At 44.7% G+C, this 21,874-nt stretch overlaps 1 protein-coding gene across 2 annotated transcripts in view; it reads right to left on the reverse strand.

Annotated features, from left to right (window-relative positions):
• Positions 1-363: 363 nt before the first annotated feature.
• The window catches only part of arhgap10 (Rho GTPase activating protein 10), a 36,954-nt gene continuing 15,443 nt past the window's right edge, over positions 364-21,874 (reverse strand). The window contains exons 15-23 of one of the 2 annotated variants that reach the window (XM_011612955.2): positions 19,953-20,037; positions 18,727-18,785; positions 17,259-17,364; positions 16,070-16,229; positions 14,198-14,339; positions 12,119-12,281; positions 6,485-6,649; positions 4,925-5,016; positions 364-3,597 (exon numbers count right to left, since the gene is read on the reverse strand). In XM_011612955.2, the coding sequence (XP_011611257.1) occupies positions 3,509-3,597; positions 4,925-5,016; positions 6,485-6,649; positions 12,119-12,281; positions 14,198-14,339; positions 16,070-16,229; positions 17,259-17,364; positions 18,727-18,785; positions 19,953-20,037 (1,061 nt within the window). In that variant the 3' untranslated portion in view covers positions 364-3,508. The other variant, XM_011612953.2, reaches the window with a different exon arrangement.

Raw genomic sequence — 21,874 nt, forward strand, 5'->3', positions numbered from 1 at the left:
ACTTTGTACTATAGTTCTCAGTAACCATACAGAAAATATACAATAGAATCCCTTCAACATAAACCAATAAAACACCTTTGAATCCAGTTCCTACTGTATATCTTGACGCAGATATTGCCATAATTGTGTTTGCAAATGATTGCAAGATTCTAATAAAACTGTTAAACTGGTCATTTGCCAGAATGTCCGTCTGTGTTTGTGCGTGTGAGGAAAACAAGACCTGCGGCGGGAAAATAAAACCCGCCCCGTTTGACCCGGATGGCTTCAAAACAACTGCAAAGATGGAATAAATAAGGGGGCGAGAGCATTAGCGGGGTTAGCATTCACGGGGGGAGAGACAAACGGGAGCAAATTAAGTGAAAGTTTACAGTGAACCATAAAAAGTGAAGAGAAAACATCCCATGCTTCTCCAGGCTGAAGAGCAGACATGACGCTCTGTCACTCATTTATTTTTCTCTTTCTCAGTCTGCAGCCCTCTCCAAATCTCCCCCAGATTTCCAATTGCTTTCCCTTGTAGCCGCGCCAGATAAACAGAATCTATTGGATCAGGCTGATTTCACGGCTGCGCCCGCGCACATGGCCGCCTCCGTGGCCCGCTCTCAGAGCTGAAGGGGGCTTTATTTCCCCACTTCACAATCGCTTTCATGTTTGAAATTTGCTTTTCCTACAAATTCGACAGCGTTTTCACGCACCCGGACTACCCGCGTCTTAGATTCCGGTTGAGGAGGATTCCCGCCATTCGGATTTTTGAAGTGTCTACAGTCACTGATGGTGGTGCGGCTGTTTCCTCTCCCCGTGTTGAACCCCTGCTGGGGTATTTTCCATCCCTGCCGAGGGTGTGGGAAACTCACGGGGCTCTCCCACGGCGGTGCTTCAGGTGCGCTCCCGTGGTTCACCATCGCCCGCTGCTCTTCCTCCTCCCTTTGTCACGACTGCTGCCTCTTGAACAAGGAGGTCAGCAGTCTGCAGAAGCCCGTCCACACGCTTTTGTTCTTCTCGCGATCCTGAAAAAGGGAGCGCGTTTTTTGGGGTTTTCCTCCCGAACAGCTGAGGTCGGCCGGCACCTTTGGACGCCCACTAACCTTGAGTTTCAGGATCTTCCTCTGGAGACGGCGGATCTCCATCTTGCTGGTCAACACCAGCCACTGTCGGGACATCTCCCGCTCCTCCAGCATCTCCTCCAGCCGCTGCTTCTGCTGGAGCCACTGCTGCTCTTTAACCTCCCATTGTTGACTGAGCTCAGCCATCGTGGTCTTCAGACGCTTCTCTTTGTCGGCGAACTGCAACTTCATGGCCTCCTGGAGCTCCACGTGCTTCTGGTGGACCATGGCCAACTCATCGGACAGCTTCTTTTGAAATGTTTCTTCGTTGAAAGCGAGCTGCAGCTTCAGCTGCTCATCTTCCTCCCTGAGCTCTTCCTCAAATCTCCTCTCCTGTTCGAGGTGAGACTCTTTCAGAGTCACGAAGCTACGGCTGGACGCGTCCAGCTTAGCCCTCTGGAATCTCAGCTGTTTCACGGCCTCCATGCGGTAGAGGGTCCCCATCCGCCATCTTTCGATGGACCTGCTGAGCACCTCTTCTTTGTCAGCCAGAGCTTGTTTAAGCAGAATGACCTCATCTCTCCAGTTTTCCCCTGATCCCTGCCACTCATTGTCCACCTGGTGTAATTCCATCAGCTCCGTCTGTGACTCCATTTGCTTCGCCTGTATTTTCCGTGACTCCTTTTGTCATCTTTTAACTGCTATCAATGGCTACATTTAGTATTGTCCCTGATCAAAGCTTAAATATCTTTCATGCGTCGTCTTTGATCTTCATTTGAATTGCATTTTTTAAAGCATCACAGAAACGTCACTGGCCAATGTAACTGTGGTAACCGGACATTAGTTTTGCTGGTTATTTAAAGTTAAAACAACATAATGCACAGCACGGTAAATGCACCACTTACAACAAATTATAGGCACGATGAACATTAACGCAGACTAAAATGAGAAGTTTGAGGTTGAAGTACAAAACAAAAGAGACCTCCAGCAAGCAGCTCAGCTCCCCTCCTATTGTGAGCTACACCTGCACTACAGGTACATAGGCAGTAGTAACGAGGTTATATAACATAACATTACCAACATTTAATTGGCCCATTATCAAGATTTCCTGAAAATGACATTAAGACTTGTTTTTTTTGGGTTATTTTGGCAGAGGAAAATCTAGTGATATACCGGTAGGTTTGCTGTGATGGCTATTAAACAGAGGTAGACGAGGAATAAGACTTCAAATGATTATATTTAAATCATTTATCACATTTATTTTAGAGCAAGAATACATAATACAATAAAAACAAAACAATCTTTATTTGTTTAACATCGCGAGGATGCTGCAAGTTAGAAAAAGAAAGCAGAACAGTTACAAGCGGCATCGGTCGAGGCCGTAAATCAGGGAAACCTGACAACAGTCGGCTGAACTGAAGCTCTCGGACTAATTAAAACGTTGCTGCCTGAGGGATGATTCAACGTGGAACATGCGAAATCCTAAAAACCAAAGGGAATAAAACTTTAAAAGCCGTGCCAAAGCCTGACGGAGACGTGAAGCACACGTAGAGCTGCCTGCATCCACGCTGAACGGTAGAAAACCAGGAACACTGCATTCAGTGGAACTGAATTTTTGTTTTTTTAAAAATCACATTCCACACGGTCAAAAAAGAAAAGAAAAAGAAATACACAAAGGTAAAAATTCTGACTTTGTGGGAGTGTCTCATTTCTCTGCTCAAAGGAACCTGAGCAGCGTTCGATAAGAAGCTGAAACAACAAAACAAGAGGAGGAACTTGGTGTTTGCTCACCACCTATTAAAATCAAAACAGACCATCCGTAACGGAGGTGTTTCACTGTGTTTCTGTGGAGGTGTGCGCCCAGAACTAAACAGCACACAAGTGTTTGCCATCCTAAATACATGCAATCAATGTGCCAATTAAATAAAATAAAATTACAACAGCAATGTGCCCCATTTGCTCAAATCTATAAATGTCAGGAAAAAAAACAAACCTTTCAACGCTATAGCAGTAACACTCCAACGCATATAGGTGCAAACATACAGCTGCTCAGGTGTTCTGGGGTTTAAGGCACAACTGGAACGGAACGCTTCTTCACTTAAAAGCGGAAAATGCAGTCAAAGGTTCGGAACTTGGTGTGAAATGAGTTGGTCTTGGGCTCATGGATACCATGTATATGGGTGGGGGAGAGGGCTCCTCGTTCTCTGGCGCCGCTGGCAAAGCTACCTGGACGCCGTGTTGTGACACTTGTTTACAGCAGACGATAGGTGCAAACCACGTGTAATTAGAAGCAAGACAGCCGTGTAAATCTAAATGAAAAGGGAAAACACACATGCATACCGACAGCACCTCATACATCGGTGTAAGAATCATCCACCGGTGACTTCGTGTCACTCGCTGGGGAGAATTTGATTAGCAGGAATGAAGTCGCGGCGGCAGGCCGGCGGTTCAAAACGTCGGCCCCCGCGCTACAGAAGCTCCACATAGTTTTCAGGGATGAGGCCTCTTCTCCCGTTCAGCTCGCCCTCCAGCCAGCCCGGCTCCCTCGACTGGGTCACTGCAGGGGAACAGCACAAAACCACAAGTGGACGGAGGTCACGGCGCTTCCGTGTCAGCGTGCGCGCGGTCGGACAGTATGAGTCCGTTTAGCGGGGCCCGGGCGGCTCAAGCCTGCTCGGGAAGTTTTCATAAACAGTTTGACACAAGTGTCAGAGTGCAGAGGGTTTTTTATGGCGTGCCGTCTAAAAGGTCCTCTCAGGAGTCTTGACTCCTCAAAAAAAAAAAAAAAAAAAAGTTTTGGGAGTCGACGCGGAGGAACGTTAACGCATTCTGCCAGTGGGAAAATGTAAACCTACAGAAATAAACTAATTCAATACTTCATAATTCATTTGTTCTCTCTTCTGATCAGCCTAAGGACACTAAAGAAATGTGTGTACGAGTCTGGCAAAGCTTCTGGGTCTCACAAATGTACTATAAAGTCAGAGTGTACACAGTTACACACCATCAAACGCAGGGATTGAACCGGCTCCTACCCCACCGCTGCCCAACGGGCACCCACACACACGCCCATTTGGGGTTATTCTCCCTTCTGGTTTTTTTTACCTCATAAATATCAGTTTAAACTGATATTTGTCAGCTTGAAAAAGAATAGTTATAATTTTTGTTTTGTTTTTTAATGTTGGGCGGAGTGGCGTACTCTTTTGACCTCTTAACCTTGTGTAACGGCCAAAGCCAACACAAGATCAACTCCAGCTAATTTGTTTGAAAGCACGTTCAAGAAAAAATAAAAGCCAAGAACACAACAGAAGTTGACCAAAGTGCTGCGCAGGGCAGCTAAAGTCAAGCAAACATGAATAAGAAACATGTCAAAGGTCTTCAAGCCGCTCTGGATGTTTAATGACGATCTCATCAAGAAAGCTTCACAGCTGCGTCGGGAGCCATCGGAAAAATCCATTTATCCAGTGAAAGGTCCATTTGTGTTTGTGATCACAAGGGTCAAGGTTACCTTGGTAAATTACAGCTCTGTCCTTATTTATTAACCTGCTGCTTACTAAAGTCAGCTGGAAAGCAACTGCAGCAAAACCTGATCCTCATCAACGTGTTTCTCTGCAGACTCTTTAGCATCTCTGCTGAGTCTGAGCCGCACAAAAGATGCTAAAGGAACAATAGGACCAACCAAATCCTCATTTCCTGAGAGAGTGATTAAAGCCCAGTCGAGCCTCTTCCAGGCTCACTGAAGTGTCTCCCGCTCCCCTTCCTGCTCGCCCGCTTCTCGTCTCATCTCTCCCTTCGATTGGAGATCAGATTGGGTGTTCGGTTCTCGGCCGAATCCAATATTCTGGGCTGGTTCTGAGTGAGCGACTGGTGTAAGCGATAACACTTACCGGCGTTGAATATTGCGCCGACCTGGAAGGAGAGCTCGGAGTCGTGCTCGGCCTCACACTGGTACACCGCTTTGGCTTTCCTGCCGGTGACACTGAAAAATGAAGGCAATCAGTGAGCTGGCGAGGCTTTGGGGAGGATTACGCCGCAGTTCAATCTGGGCCCGGGGCCTGCTTGTTCATTCACTCGCTAGCCTGAGACAGCCAAAATGGGCTAAGCTGAAATATAAGCAAGAGAACCCAGAGCAGAACCAGGCCGGCTGCTGAACAGGTCGACACAGACACGCACAAACAGAACCAGTCGCTGGGTGGTGGCTGGTGTTGCAGGCGTCAGGCCCGCACAGGCAGACAACCATCTATGGTGAACTAATCAGAAAGTGGCAGAGGGAATCTGAAGTGGGTTTCTGCACGGACACAAGTGGAATAGGAATCCTCTCCACTCGGCCTCAGCGTTCAAATTCACATTCATGAGCTTTGAGGCCAACTTGAAACCAGCGCGATATAAAAGAGACCGCGCTCGGCGGCCAGCACAAAAGCCACATTTATGTCACCGCGTCGGCTGAAAATATTTTCTTTAAAAAAATATATATATCCCAATGAAAGGTTTGTTTTGCTCAAAACTGAACCGGTTATCAGGAATGCCAGCAACATTACCATGTGGGACTCCGGCATTCAAACATGATGCCTTGATAAATATTTCATTTCTTTCTGCTGAGCGCCAACAACGCAGGATCCGGACGGAGGAGAGGAAAAGCAGACCGCGCTGAAGTTTGTCGCCGCGCTTGTCAAATTCGGAGGGTTGCCAGACGGCGCAGTTAGGAAATATGAAGATTTTCTTATTCACATGAAAATTATGTCAACAGATAACGCTCAGAATGACCGAGCGGTGCGACTGTTCCTCCGCAGCGTTTAAAAGCGCTAAAAATGAATTCATCATGTATTCTCCAGGAAGCTGAGCAACAGATGAATGTAGGGGACAGATTGTATAGAGTCCCATGTGGTATCTTCAGATACGTGTGTGTGTGTGTGTGTAAGAGAGAGAGAGAGAGAGAGAGAGAGAGAGCATTCTAGCGAATGCTGGTGCTGCATAAATATTCCTCAACTCCCAAATGGAGGGAAGCCGAACGTTTAGAACTGGTTGATCAATGTGAACCATCGTGCGTGCGGCTTTATTGTCGACCATCCGATTTCCATTTTTAACAACGACTGAAGGGTCCGTATGATGTTTTTGGAAACGTTTTAAAAACAATGCGGGGCATTTTATTTTGAAAAGCGACATTCGGGGCCAACTTTGCGCGGGAAGTTCCTGCCCGTCTTAGACTGATGCAGCTGGAGTTGAAAACGGACTCGTTGCGTTGACGCTGCGGAGCGGAACCCGTATGTGGGAAGGGCCTGAGGGGCTCCGGGATGCTGCCGGTGGAAACACAAACACGTTGCTGCGGCAGGCGAGAGTGTCTGATGGAAATGTTGGGTAAGGCGGGCGGGGTGGGGGGGCTAATAATAGAGGGACTGGAAAATGACCAACCTCGCAGGGAAGAAAGATTTTAAGGAAGCAAATCTTACTTTTCAGGCGTTTCTTTCTCAGGAGCAGCGAGGGGGGCAGCAGGTTGACCCCCTCCTGAGGGTGCTGGAGCTGACCGGTGACCCCCTCCTGAGGGTGCTGGAGCTGACCGGTGACCCCCTCCTAAGGGTGCCGGAGCTGACCATGAGACGGCTGCTTGAGAGGATCTGCAGGCACAATGGAAAAAAAGAAGAAAGCTGAAGATTTAGGGCATCATGATCTTTATGCTGCACGAAAACCAGTGGCGCCGAGGTGCCTTTGTGCTGTACAACTACTATAAGTGTTGGGCGGTAGAGAAACTGAGCAACCTGTTACTATGGAGACAAGGTAGGGTACAGGCAGTTCAATGCTAGATTATGACCTTCCGCAAACTCGCCTGGCTGCCGTCTGGTTTATTGTGCGCGTATAAATGAGGAAATTAACACAGGTTAAAATAAAGTCCCCTGCTTAAACACCTTTTCTCATTCATGTGAGCTTCCTCGGGTTCTCCTCCAAGGTGACGAAGGAACGGAGCAAAAACCAAATTCATACACGCTTCACATGCTGCAGCAGATGTTTCAGTGGCTATTTCTTTATTTCTGTGATCATCCTCGTTTGACTCCAGGACTTGAAGATGCTTCTTATTATTATTATTCTACTGCAATGCGTCAAAATGATGATTATTTGGAGAACTGCTGAGACAAAAAGACACAGTTGTTTGTCTTTTTGGCACAAAGTAGCTCAGATGGGAGGTTTTGAGGGTGTGTCTTTGACTAGAAGGACTGTGGTTGCTGACTGATGTCAGGAACAACAAGTGTGTGGTGGATCTATAGAATGGAAGAAGGCGCCCTGGTAAAAGCAGAGCAGAGCGGGCGTCTGAGCCAGGCACCCCCCTGTGTTCCATGCCTGCCCCGGGGCCAGTGCTAATACAGTACATAATGAGCAAATTGCTCCTAGCTGCTGCTCCCATAGAGACGCTAATAAAGGCAATTAAAGGGAGCAGCTGGGGAGGGGCCGGAGGTGAGGAGGCTGTGAGCTGTGTTCACACTGGAGTCGCTGGAAGAGTGAGCGAGCACGGCTGCCTTAAGGGGGAACAAGGTAGGAGAGCATTTGTGGCTGTGGGCAGAGGTGAACACCTCCTATCTCCAGCCACCCCCCTCCCGCCTTGGTGAGCTTGTCCATTCCCAGCGGTGGCTGTTCCATTTGGGCCGAGCCCGACTGTGGGTGATTTATAGCTCTGCAGGAGCGTGTGGCCGACGTGGTGATCAGCTGCTTCGCATCAGCACGGGAGGGAGGGGAGACAGTGCACTGCAGTGTAGCAAACCAGATCATTAACATGGGTCTGGGAACAACAACCCCGAGCCCAGGTCACAGCCAGGGAGGACCAGAACTGGACTCACTGCCAGTGAAACCCGCCGACACAAGCAAAAGCAAATTTAAACTGAACATTCAAACCAATGTTAGACAATTGGAGCGCTAAAAACTGGACTGCTGGAGAGGGATTAAAGAAATCCGTGAAGATCTTGAGAATAAACAGATATCTAAATAACGACAGAATAAACACGGAGAAGCAGTGGAAGCTACGTAGCTGCCCTAGAAACTTGTTTAATGTACCAGAGGTAAATGGATTCATCCAAAAATTGCTTTCACAATTATAGCTAAGCCAAATTGAGGGAAATCATTTGCCATTTCTCTTCAACTAAAATAGCATCAAGCTTTGAATTGCTCATCCGTTGTTTCTACCCATCACAGACCTAGCTAAGCTTCTTCTGTAAACATGATTAAATAGAGTAAATGGGGACCGATGTGAAAGAGCACTCTATGAGGCTTTTATGAAAATCCCTCTCCAGATGTGGATGCTTATTTTAGGAGGACAGAATTTACAGTTTGCTAAAGAAAATGTATGCAATACGCAAAAATAATTCATATCACATCCAAACACGTAGCGATGTCCCACATGAACAAAATGGAAAAATGTGGTAAATTTGGGTAAAATTCGAATGAAAACACCATTCTGTGTTTGCAAATGAGGGCTGCTGTCCTGCAGGGGTGCCAGTGCTTCAGCCTCGCTGGAACATCGGCACGCCAGCAGATGTCGCTGTCAAAGTGGAGAACGGCATCTCTAGAATCAAAAGCTGAAAGTTCCGTGACGAGATTTCCTGTTCCCATTGCTAATTAGGCTTCTACTCCTTCTCCTGCCTCCGGCGTTTATCACCATAACAATCGTACGTGATCTCAACATGTTTTTGACCACCTTTCTAGCCTGCTGATCACATCACAGCGCATTAGCTATGTTTGGCATTTGCACGTGTATCTTACGAAGGCACGTGTTATCCAAATGCAAAACGGGCATTTTTGAGTGGAAAGGAGGCCATGAAGCGGAGGCTACTACACCTGGATAGAACCCACAAGGGAAAAGTACCAATGATAAGTAATATACCAGAATAAATACAGCTATACAGCGCTCATATTTTGGCATGTTGTAGAGCGTTATATTATCCCACACAAGCAAACGCGACATGATAACGATCTTAGCATCCTTAGCATCGACTGAAAAGATAGGAATTCTCCAGGGAGATACCAGAATCAGGATTCAGAGATGGTCTTAGATCATTTCACACAGCACTGGCAGACACAGGAGGATTAGCTCACCCCCACCTGGCAAACACTGGACTCAAATTTTCAAGATGGATGCACTAAAAGGATGTCGTCTCTGGCCGGTTTTATAACTAACCCTTCTCCTTCTGTTTGCACAATATCAGCTTTTACCATCAGACAGAAGATTTAGAGTTCCCGAGGCTCAACTAAACATGACATTATTTCATTCCTCACGCTCTAAAGTTGTTAGAATAGAGTTCAGGTTCCAGATAGAGTTCAGTGTTCCTGAAGTCCAATATGGAACGGCAAAGAGGGGAAAAAAGGGATTTTTGGAATGTCCCCCCTATAAACCACAGGAATGTTATAGATAAGTAACCAAAATCATTTTATTTTCACATCGATAACTGAAGAATAGCCTCTTTGTTACACACAGGATAAAGCAGCGGCACACAGCCGCTCTCCTTTATCAGTATAAATCAATAAATCCATGTCAACATTGTTTTGGTATTTAAGAAATGAGGAACACTTGTTTAAAGTAAATATTTAGCATTTCTATTTTCTCTGAATGTGCACAGTACAAACTCGACAGATTTTTCTGTGTAAATGTGGCTTCCCGTGCTAAAATAAACACATAAATCCACTCATCTGTCAACCTAATCGCTCCATTTTTTATGTACTGCACACAAAAAAAATATGTCAACTGGATATTTTGACCAGCCATCGCCACTCCGAACTCACTGAATTCTGGAAAAAGCCGGTTCACCTTCCTAACCATCTGCTATTATCACATTATCACAGGCTGCCAGGTCAGCAGCGTGGACAAATTCATCAACAGAAGCGGAGCTCTGGTTCTTATTACTGCAGGAATTTCTCCCTGCAGCATCCAGGCCTCGGCGACCTGGCGTGGAACTGATGCTGGGACGAGCCACTTTCACCCGTCAGACAGGGGGGAGAGGCGACTAAGCTAAAAGGCAGCGCTTGGATTTTACTGCGTATCAAAGAGAAAAGTGGGATAAAATCTTCAGCCAAGCCCACCCAAACTGGCAGTGGTTGGGCAGGAAATAACCTCTGATCCACCATTTTATGATTCACATCTGCCAGAAGAGGGGAGTGGCTGAAAAAAAATAAAATAACATAACATAAACTCATTGGGTAGGACTGGAGGCGAAGCGATCGGGGAGTGATAAACTGCGACTGAATCCAAAAGGAAGTGGAAAAATGAGGAAAGATCTCAAGAATGACAGAGATAATAAAACATGTCAGGCCAGAGAGTTATTGGATGATATGATCATCTGTGATACAACCGTGTTGTTTTCAGGGCGCGCTCCTGAACGCTCCGAGAGCCTCCAAAGTAATCTAACAATCTGCATCTTTATTGCTCTTCCTGGTTAGTATTGAAGCCGAATCCCTGGGTTCCAGTCCAGAGAGGTGCCGCTAACAGGGCTCTGCAACCTCGCATGCTACGATTTATGAGCGAAGCATGCCAAGGCGACACGCTGTGACATATGGCACAAGTCTTCATAAAGGGACTGGGGCCGTGGCTATAGGGGTAAACAAGATGAATATCGCTCCAATGTCAATACAATTTACATGGCCAATGGCTGGCCACCTGTCCTCCGCACAAATAAGAGCTGAGATTTATGACCTCCTAAGGTTGCTCCTTCCGTCGTCCACCATGAGGCCACATATGTGTGAAAAAATACCAACAGGAAATAAAAAATAAAATAAAAAGGGAGCTGGTTACATAAATAATAGCCGTTGTCCGTCTTCTGGGGTAAATTGAAGAAAAATGCTTAGTATAAACCCGCCTACACTCCCTGAATCTGGGAGGTCAAAATGGACTAAGCGATACCCTCGGCTGACTTTATTTCTATGCTGGCACCCTGAGGAAGAGGCTGAGGAAGAGGAGAGGGGGACAGCGTGGTTGAAGAAAGGATATTTCAAGGTGAAGCTGTAGACATGACACAGCAGCCCGTCTAACATCTGCAACATAACCCAATAACTCATCCCTCACATCAACATTCAAGACAAGTCCTGGGCTGGAAACAACAAAAAGGACCAAGGACAAGAGAATGAGAGAGTGAGAGAGAGAGAGAGAAAAAGGGGAGGAAGTGAGAGAGAGAGTGAGAGAGAGAGAGAGAGAGAGAGAGAAAGGGGAGGGAGCGAGAGAAGCCGTTTCTGTTCAGTGCCAAGAAAAGAGACAAACAGCTGACATTTGACTAATAGCATAATTATCAAGCAGGCACAAAAGAATAATTCCATAGTAGATTAATCCATCGCTTCAATTTTGATTAACTCATGAATACTTTAGTACAATAACATAAGAAAAAAGAGTACTGAACATTAGAGTTTACCATAGCAGCTTCCAGAACGAATGCTTCGAAAACCTTGATCTTATTTTAAAAAGAAGCTACAATAACAGGACACCTGATTTGTTCCTTTATCACTATAATATTGGTCCTGAGAGTCCGGTCAAAATCACAAATGTAATTCAAGAACAAGAACTAAACACAAACTATTCGGAATTTATCTAAACCTGTAAAGTTAGTTAAACATGTCTTCTTTAAACACACCAACAGAATATTTCCTTCAATAAAAACTGGATTAACATTTACCAGTTGCCGCATTTATGAGATAAAAACCAGATGGTTAATGCACCCCCGCTTCCTTCCTTCCACCCTGAAGCTAAAATCTCTGCGATGCGTCAGCTGTCCATAACAACATTTTACCCCATTTTAATGGTATCGATAGTTTCAACTGGGATTACTCTAAACCAGTGAGACAAACGCAACGTATAAAAACTGGTTAATGGGAGTGCTGTCATTGATCGAGTCATACGGAAATGTGCACTAATTATGTGTTTTTAAACTGATTATGCAAGCCACACAACAAGATTGAAATTAATATTAAGAAAAAGAGAAAGAAATTAATCCCGACCATGTTTAATCTGCGTAAATAAAGCAGGCTAAAACACTCGAGGCCTTGAGCGGCCGACGTCACTTCCTACGAATGCTGGTTTTGTTCCAGGATTTTGGACTAAAGGTCACTCTTTTACTAACTTGTTGCTGCCTGAGCTCAGGCTGGTGCACAGTGGGGTGTGTTCGCTGCCGTCGGCGGGCATTTCCGAGGCCGAGGCGGAGGATGACTGCGAGGATACCGACTCGTTGCTGCCCGTCAACGTCTCGTCTGTGGTGATGCTGGAGCTGTCCCCCACTGCTGGCACTTAAAAGAGAGGCGGCAAATATCACAACAACTTCCAAGTATCCAGTTTAAAGGGCATTTTTAAGCAGCATTTCTTGGCTTCTGTACCCATAAAAAAATAATCCATTAACCTCTGACTAAAGTTTTAAATACTCCCCAATTATTACAATATAGTCCACCAATATTCAGACATTAGAAAGTGAACAGCAGGACGACAGACACTGGACACACGCCTCTGCACAGGTTCTGTTGCTTGGGTTTCATTTGGGTGGAACTATTGTGCTGCAAACTTCCAGAGTCGAGGATGGCGAAGTTTTAGCGCGACCTCGCAGGCGCAGCGGGGAGGTGAGGGAGATGTCAATCATGCGCCGTCTGTCCATGCCCACACAGTCTGGAGAATTCGGCCCAATCAGACACAATAAGTCAGAACACCTGCGTGGGTGCCTTAAATGATCATGTAAAACCGATTTAATATGTGGTGAAACAGGCATCGACAGGCACACCCATGTCTATTTTACTCAGCTAAAAACTATGGCTTGTGTTTCTGTTGTGGACTTTTCTTGCTCTTGCTGGAAAAGTCACATTTGTTTCCACTGTGGTGACAGATTAAAAGTGAAACCTCCCTGTCACTCACTGCTAAACCTGTGCCAACACTGCTGACACCTCTGCTTTAAGGAAAGCAGCCATAATCAATATTGTTCTCATAAAAACATATATCAAATGACAACCTCGGCTCCCCTGGGTGGCTTCGTAGAGCTTCGGTTGGGTGTTTGGCCGTCTGGCTCACAACCTTTCTGCCTTGGTTCACTCTCGCCGCTCTCATGACATCGCCTTTGCTGCAGCAGACAGCTGGTTTATTGAAAAAGTTCTAATAAACTTACTGCACACTGGCTGCTCAGCACAAAACACTAGACAGTTTGTGACCAGCGGGTGAACACAGGAGTATTTCTGCAGCTGGGTCAGTGGGCACAAGACTCAATAAAGATGGCATCTGTAGCAGGAGCATGTCAGAGTTAGCAATTCTTAGCTAACGAGTCCCCCCACACTAATTTTGTCCTTGAGGATGTATCAGTACTGGTTCAGACGTATTTCTGCTGCAATTAGTACTCAATATACAACCTAGATCATCTCCTCATAAAGATGGTTTGGCATTAATACAAGATCACACCTCCAGGACGACATGACACATATGATCACTGTGCACACAGGCAAAGATAACCTCTCTTTTGCCATATTTTTCTGCATCAGTCCAAGAATTATGGACATTACTTGATTTAAAACCCATTATGTGGCACTAATATAATCGACACAAAGGTTAAATAAAGGATTATCTCTCCTGATATTAAAATACCCCAAAGTAAAAGCTCCAGCGCGGGAGTTGAATGGAGGCAAGCTGGTAAGCAGATTTGGATTTCCTTTCTATTATGGAAGGGATTGGAGCTGTTCAGAGATGACACTTTTCGGGAGTTGGATTTTTTTGGGTCACCGGGTCAGGTGGTCTGTTCACCTGAAGCAAAAGTGATCGCCATTACTCTTATTTATCCAGGCCAGAGCCTGGTGCTTTAATCCAGAGCAGCTGGACTTCTGTCTCCGATTTCTGTCTTGCATGAGAGGTGACATGTCAACCAAGACAAGTCCAGTTTCCACTGAAACCGAGCCTGATGTTATGAGATTTATCGCAATGACTGGAATTCAATTTTGCATATTAGAACAAAACACTATCTCCCCTTCCAATAATAATAAGCTAACTGGAAGATAACTTTCATATTTCTGATTTAGCATGTCTGCATTCGTTTTTGCACACTGCACAAAAAAATGCCCATTTCACCAACACAAATTACCCCTTATCCAGTAAACAAGTGACGGAGGGGGAAAAAAGGCCGACCATTAAAGGTTTGCTAGAATCTACAGAAAAATCACGCAGGTGCAGTTCTTACCAGTCTGAATGTCGAGGGCTTGTGGGTTGTAGACAGCCAGGGGCCTGTTTTGTCGACTCAGCTTCTTAGACTGTCTCGTGGGGGCAGAGAATACTGGGGCAGCAGGTGAAAGGGGGCATGACTCTGGAGCATCTGCAAAGATCTAAGTGCACAACGTGAAGCGTTAGTGCCAAACAGAGAGGAAAACAAAATGGCTGTAAATGTAGTCGGAGAGAACCGATCAGCAGCGACAGCATGTCCTTAATCGACCTCGCTAATTAAACAGGATTTGGAAAGCTTTATATAGTGGTAGATGAATGGGAAAGGCCATTGGCAACCACAGCATGCACTCCCAGGGAGAGCTGAGCAGCTTCCTGTTTGGACCCTAAAACCTCCATGTGAAAAGTTCTGGGTTGCACCAACATAAATGGGAGCAGAGCAGAGAGCCCCGGAAAGGTGGTGCATCTCTCCTCGTAAATATGACCCTTTCTGAAAGAACGAAAAGTTAAATAAAATCCCAGTGTGTGATTGACGAGGGCTGGCCAACTAGTGCAGCCTGTTTGCACCGGGCCGTGTTTACATATAAACTTCAGATGTAGACTTGAAAGAGAATAGGGCTGCAGAGGAGGAGAGAGGAGGAAGTCTCAGCAGAGCCTCAGAAAAGGATCACAGAGTGTGGAGGGAGGGAGGAGAGAGAGAGAGAGAGAGAGAGGAAGAGGAAGAGGAAGAGGAAAAGTGGCAGAAAAAGTGAGAAACAGTGTGAAGGGGGAGCGGCAGACACAGAGGAGGGGCCATGAGAGAGAAAGTTTGGATAGAAAAAGTGAGAAATCTGATATGGCTGAGAGTTTCTGCAGCCTCCTTCTCTCTCTGCAGATGGAGGTGAATGTAAAACAGGGTCTACTGTTGATATCTGGAGGTATCAACAGTCTGGAGAGGGACTGAGCTGTGAGGGAAGTTAATGCCTGTCTGTCGGCTACACTTTTCCCCTGCTCTAACACGCTGTACTTTCCAAAATGCTCTTGCTGCATTCTAACGCTACATTCCTTATGGTGTGAGTTTCAGGGAGCAGCGCCTCACTGAAGTAACTTTGCGTGCCAGGTTGGTGTGCAGCACACCTGTGTATTCCTTGAAAGACTAGTTCAAAGATTGTTAGCATCAATAGGCAAAAAAAAAAAGGAAAAAAAAGGATTTTCTGGTTTATTTTAACCCCTGGAAGGTAATGCTGCCATCTCTTTGACATGCTGATTAAGAATAAACTCTGAGAAACGACAGATTCATGCAAAAGGAAAAAAATAAAAATATGAACAGACAATATGGAATAAAATAAGTTATCACGTGTTTTATGATAATAAAACCTACAGGCAAATAAGCCACTGTTGTATGAGCTCTTAGAGCTCCCCCTGTTGGCCAAAATGAAATTATGTCTTTCATATCAAGAGAAAACATCGAAATCGTATGACACCAATATTACTGCTCATTAAATACAACAAGCAAAAATACAGACATGTAAACAGACACCAAAGGCCTAATTAGATAAGATGTTTGTTTGTAACGTACATGCCTTTATACAGTATGTTCACATGTACATTGAATATACGTACAAGGACGAGGTGACAATTACCTCCCATTTGTTGACCTTTTGTTTGCTTCTCTAATCTCTAAGTTTACCAACTGCCACTCCCAAATTATAATTAAAGAATTATGCACTTTATTAAAGCATTAAACATGTGTGTGGTTCCTTAACGAAGAGAAAAGCATCAGAACCAAACTAAATTGCTCTAATGTTCTGGTGTCGAAACATGAGAATTCAACAATCAGAAGCAGAGAAATCGCAGCAGAAGACGTTCATTTTCCTTCTGCTGATGCGAAGTGCACGTCAGTGGAAGGCCTCACCTTTTGGTGATGCTCGATGAGGATCTCCACCACAATGTTCTGGAACTTCAGGTCCATGATGGCAGCAACCGTCTCCTCCTGTGGCCTCATTAATGTGGGACCAAACACCACGCCCAAGTTGGCCACAGTCATCAGATTGTTTTTACTGTGAGCTGCCACACTGGAGAGGATAAAAAGGTCGCATTTTACTCGATTAATCTTCTCCCCTCTCTTAAAAAAGTCACATTGTTTCCAAATTCCTTTGCTGTCCAGCTCATGAGAAACTTGATAGATTAGATTTTGCTTTAGGAGGTCAAAAAAGCAAAAAAAAACCCCAATGTGGAGTTGATGAGAAACCCGTACGGACAGGTGAAGAGATTTCACACTCCTAATATGATAATGTGCACTGCATCTGCAGCGAGACAGTTCAAATAGCTTCAAAGGATGCCTTTGAAGACAAAAACATTGGTGACAACTCACATTTATAACATCTCTGAAACCATTTCAGATAGCAGTGTGAAATTCTGGCTTTGCTTCCTTCCCCTGCAGGACATGCAAACACGCCAACTTCAGAAAAATATTCAAGTCTCTCCAGTCTGGAGAATTTCACGCTGGATAATCCAAATTCAATTTCAATAGGGTTGCCTTTTTACCAGAGCCTGATTCTGCAGAGGGTTTCTATGAAATAAGATCCACCAGACTTTCACTGCCTGAGGGAAAAGGGATTATTTACTTATCTTCAATTTGCTCATATTTAGTTGCTTGCTGAGGTAAAACCTTGTAATGTTGGCTAATATTATTCCTTAAATCTTTCTTTCTTATCTAATCTTACGAATGGAACGATGCACAAAAGCACTCCAGCCAGGAGTGTAAAGAGTCGACAAGAAAAGTAATTTCTGAATCTGTTTAAGTTCCCAACAGAAACGTTGGACTACACATTTAAATAAATGCAGATGACCTTAGAAAAGGCATTAAAATGTTCATTCTAGCAGCCTCGGTTTTCCTACCCAGCAGCCACTAAGTAGACGGAAGAGATGGAGTGACAGCAGGGAAGGGGGAGTGAAAAGAGTGGGAGTGAGGGAGATGGAGAGAAAAAGCATGTGGAGTGAGAATGAGGAGACAGACATGGAAAAGTAGAGAGCTAAGAGAGTCAGAGAGGGGAGTGGAGGGGGCTGCATGAACTATGACCAAAGGAACTATGAATACACACTTGGCCAGATGCTTCATAAGCAGCCCGAGGACTTGTCGATTCCTCTCCGGTAGTTTGTGCACCAGGCAGTGGACGGCTTGGATGCGAGAGTCTGGACTTTCGCCCTCTGTTAAAGAAGCAAAACAAGGCAGGAACTCAGATTAAACCACAAAAAGCCTTCTTTGCTCCTCCAGTGGCACATGGCCAAGGTGGCGGGAACTGAAGGACGACCAAGAGTAGCAAACGTAATAAACAGTTCAACTGAATCTTTAAAATAATAATAATAATAAAAAAAACAACAACACACAAAACCAAAGCAAATGCCTAGAAGGACACACTTTCGCGTCTATAGGTTTGGAGAATCACATATTCCAGCAGCAATAGGGTGAAAAAAGACGTGATGCATCATAGCTGGTCTGAAGCCACCTAGAATTTGGCAGGTGGGGCCCCCATGCTGGTGAGAGAGATAGCTTTACGCTACTGTCACTACCGGATAAAAGGGTTGTGTTAAAACCCCCGAGATCATCTCTTAAACATTTCCTCACACATGGGCATCTGACTGCCCACGCAAAAACACAGACACACAAAATATCATTTCCATGGGAACGACAGGGATTAAAACATGGAAAAAAGCTTCTTATGGATGCTGTCATCTGTCAGAAAGGGGAAAGAAATCTGCACTAATTCCATTTTTTTCCTTATTATGGGGGCATTGCGAGCCCCTGATAAAAACATCAACCTGATCTAATTATAGCAGTTGTAATAAGATTCAAGTTTGGCCTGCTTTGAAAACATTTCATAAATAAATGATAATCAGTTGGCCAAAACGAATCATCTGGGGGCTGAAACTCTCATTGACTATCTGAGTGCATGCAGCCTTTTAATCATGTAACTCACTTTAATGGATGTACTGGCTGCTTAAACTTTCAATACCAACAAATGTGCATTTTGATAGCTTGGACCAATTCTTCTTTTAGAAAGGCCTTTTACTGGACTTCAATAACACCTTCACATGACCAGAGGGAAGCCCTGTGTCAAATCAATACCGAGCATATTGTGTCTCATTAGCATGTAATACACAAACAAGAGTGTCCTTCAGAATCAATAAATAAATAAACAGCGTTGAAACCTACTTAAAGGTCCACTGTGTTATAATCTACGGTAGGAAGCAGAAAAATACGTGCAGAAATGCACTTTAAGAAGACATTTATAATAGCTGTCAGCTTATTCTAAAGGCAATGCAAATATTTAACAAGTTCCATATATTGATACACTTCCCTCTATCCAACACACTGGACCTTTAATAGATTAGTAAAAAGTTTGCAGGAGGTTTGCAAAAAGTAATTTAACTGCTGCTCACTTGACTTTTCTTTTTTTCAATAACTCGGTGAAAAAGAACGAGCTGGACTCCGCTCGGACGGAGAGAACACGTGTAATGTGCTATTGTTTTCTTATGGTCTGGTGGTGAGTAAGCGGAGGTCGAACTTACTTGCAGGGCTAATAAACTCTTTGTAAAGTCCATAGGTCATCAGCGGCTCGGGAAGGCTCCTTTAACAAAAGATAGTGAGAGGAAAAGAGAAGGATGGGGGAGGTGGGGTGGAGAATGGAGAGCTGGAGTGAGGGAGGAGGGACAGAAATAGCTGGGGCACTGTTTTATAGGGCCTGCACACAGCCGTGATTAATGAGGCTAGGCCCGGGGATGGAATCAAATGGCCCACGCGTCGAGATAACCAAGTTCGTCTGAAGGTACTTGCACATTGCAGCTGGATAGTGGCCAAAGGTACTTAGCCTCAGAGGAAACAGGAGAGTGACCCGGCATTACTCCAACAGGCCAGACACAAAGTAAATGACAAGTCAAGACTTTTCAAGATAGCATAACATGCAACTTTAACGTTGTTAAGGTGTTAGCGGTGTGAGAGCACAGATTCTGACTTTGGCTCAGTTATGAACTCGGCAAATTTCCGCTTTGGCTCCAGATCGGCCTGTATGTTATTAATCAGTATAACTCAGGAAATTTTGGATTCGGTGCTTGATCGTCACATGTATCTGGATTTAGATGGGAATCCAGATTCAGACTCAAAATCTGGATCCAGATCAGTGTCCAAGTTAACCATTAAAAACCAGCTATTTTAAATCAAGTAACACGAAGCGATCATTTTAATGGTCCATGAAAGGTTAGCCCAGCTATTCCTCTAAAGCATATAATTACCAGCTATTAGGGTTATTTTAACAGGGGCTGTACAGAAATTAGGGAAAATCCAAATTCTTAAAAGCATAAATACTTTTCTTTCATTCAAATAAAGCAGAGGCCAAGTCAATTCGCTGCTAACAGCCCAGGTTTACAGAATCAACCTGGCATTTAAATTAATTTGTCTTAGCTTCTTGCAACGCCACCTGATCTTTAATCCTTAAATGTCACCCGCACCGTTCCTCAACCTGGACGCGGTTGGTGAAATGTGGAACAGGCAAACATGGCACGGGACCTCATAAAGAGGTTAAGTATTCCAATACACTTTGGATAATTAAAATTAGAGCAATTTAGAAAAGCTGTCAATAGACTCTAAAGTCTATTATTCTTCTCTGTGGTTTTAAAGGTGGGAAATGAAGATCTAAAAGAATTAAACATAGTAACATAAATCCACCGCAACAATTCCTCATTCTCACAATCTGCATAATTTCCGCTGACGGTTGCTGATGGTTGGACTTTATGCTTACCTCAAATACAGCTTCAGCGAGCTGGTTATTGTCTTTATGTCCCAGTCGTCACTGGCAGACAGATCCACTTCATTGGCCCTCTCATCTGAATGAATCACAACAGACAGATTTTCTCAATAGAAAACTCTTCGACTGGTCTAAACTTTAATTAACTCAAGACAACCAAATTGCAATTTGTGGTTAGACTAGAAAGCTCAAATATACAATATAAATATGTTACTTGTAATTAACCATGTGGGAATAAAAACGGTGCCACCAGCCTTGTGGGTTAGGTCTAGTCCCTGGGGAGGGAGGGGGGGGGGGGGGGTGCAAAAGTCTGCTGGTTTTTTATTCATTACCCGTTTAATTAGTTCCTCACTACTTCATCATCTCTGCAGGGATGCCAAGCTGTTGTGCTGAAAATCCTGGGGTCGCACCTTAAATAACCTCAGAAGAAATGAAGAATGTGTGAGAGTGCGACGCGTCGAGTTCAGCTTGGTGTTTGAAGGAGGGTTAATATGTCTTTATTTTGATGTCTTATGCGGTCACTAAGCACTGCGGCACTGTTGTAACATGGTGCTCGCTCAACCCTCAGAATGCTCCGTCCATTATCAATTTCTGAAAGCTGCTGCTTGTGTGTGGGGGGGTGTGTGTGTAGACAAGGCTGTGCCTTTGTGAGATTGTTTGAGTTGAGCGATTGTGATGTCTGGACAGGCTCTCTACACTCACATGAAAGACTGCAAAAAAGCAGTAAAGGAGCCAGTTAAAGTAGTTCCTCATGATTTAATACCGGGCCTGTCGAGTAAAACTGCACAATGAATATTAGCAACCAGAGGACTGATGATTATATCCTGCTGGGTGTTGATGGACAAACGCGCTGAGTAAATATGAAAATCAGTTCAAAGTAAACTTCAGTGACTTCAATTGTTTAATTTTATTCCCATCTCTTCTCCTGAACCACTTTATCCCTTTTCGGGGTCACAGAGAGGGTACACAATAGGTGAAGGCAGGGTCCACCCCTGGATGAGTCGCCAGCTCATCGCAGGGCCCTATATGAGCAATAGTGCGTATCGTACCTTGCTCAAGGGTACCTCGTCAGTGCTCTGGCACATTCCCCTACCTGAACCCCTTCCATGTTTTGCCTGCCTTGGTGCTCGAACCAAAAACCCTCCGCGTCTCAGTTCAGTTCCCAACAGACTGAGCCACCACCGCCCACATTTAATTTTTATTTTGAAATGGAAAATGAGGAGTCCATGGTTGCCTCTTCTGTGTACTGAGAGCCAATGGCCACTAAAACACTGAATGCATGCTTGCGTTTAATCCTCTTTTAACTAGCCGATTTTATTATTGGCACAGTTAATGTGAGCGGTGCAGATCCAAAGACGAGTCTTGAGTCTTCTCTCCTCATTTGCTCGTCCAAGAAATTCCACTGAGGGGTTAAGATGTGAACTGTGCCATTAAGGTGGAAGAATCCAACCTAGTAAGTGGTCAGATTTCTTAATTCCAACAAAATAAATTAGATGCTGAGCATCAAACTAAGACCACAACAGTCCCTGCCTGGTATCGTGCAAGAGAATGCAGCTCATTTTTATAAGCTCCTCTGTGTTTGTTGTTACCTGACAGTCAATAGGTGCTGCTCTCTCTGTTTGCACTGTCACATGAAGGGAGACTTAAATCCAATCGTTCAGTTCTCTCTAGCTGGACTTTTGCCATGGTAGTGGGTGACATGAAAAGGAGGAAGAGTGGGAGGATCCGAAGACTTTCTTCAGGGTTTAAAGCCGGCATCACCCACTCACTCACTCACTCTGTTGTATGCAGGAAGTATTTGTGAATGTGACGGACGGTGTAGAAGTAGTACTAATGTGGATCTGGCATAAGAACGAGTCAGTTCTGCAGAAATAAAGAAAATCTTGTTGAAAGCACTCAGGGAATTGGGTATTCAA

Source organism: Takifugu rubripes, chromosome 17 (genome assembly GCF_901000725.2).
Source record: "Takifugu rubripes chromosome 17, fTakRub1.2, whole genome shotgun sequence".
NCBI lineage: Eukaryota > Metazoa > Chordata > Actinopteri > Tetraodontiformes > Tetraodontidae > Takifugu > Takifugu rubripes.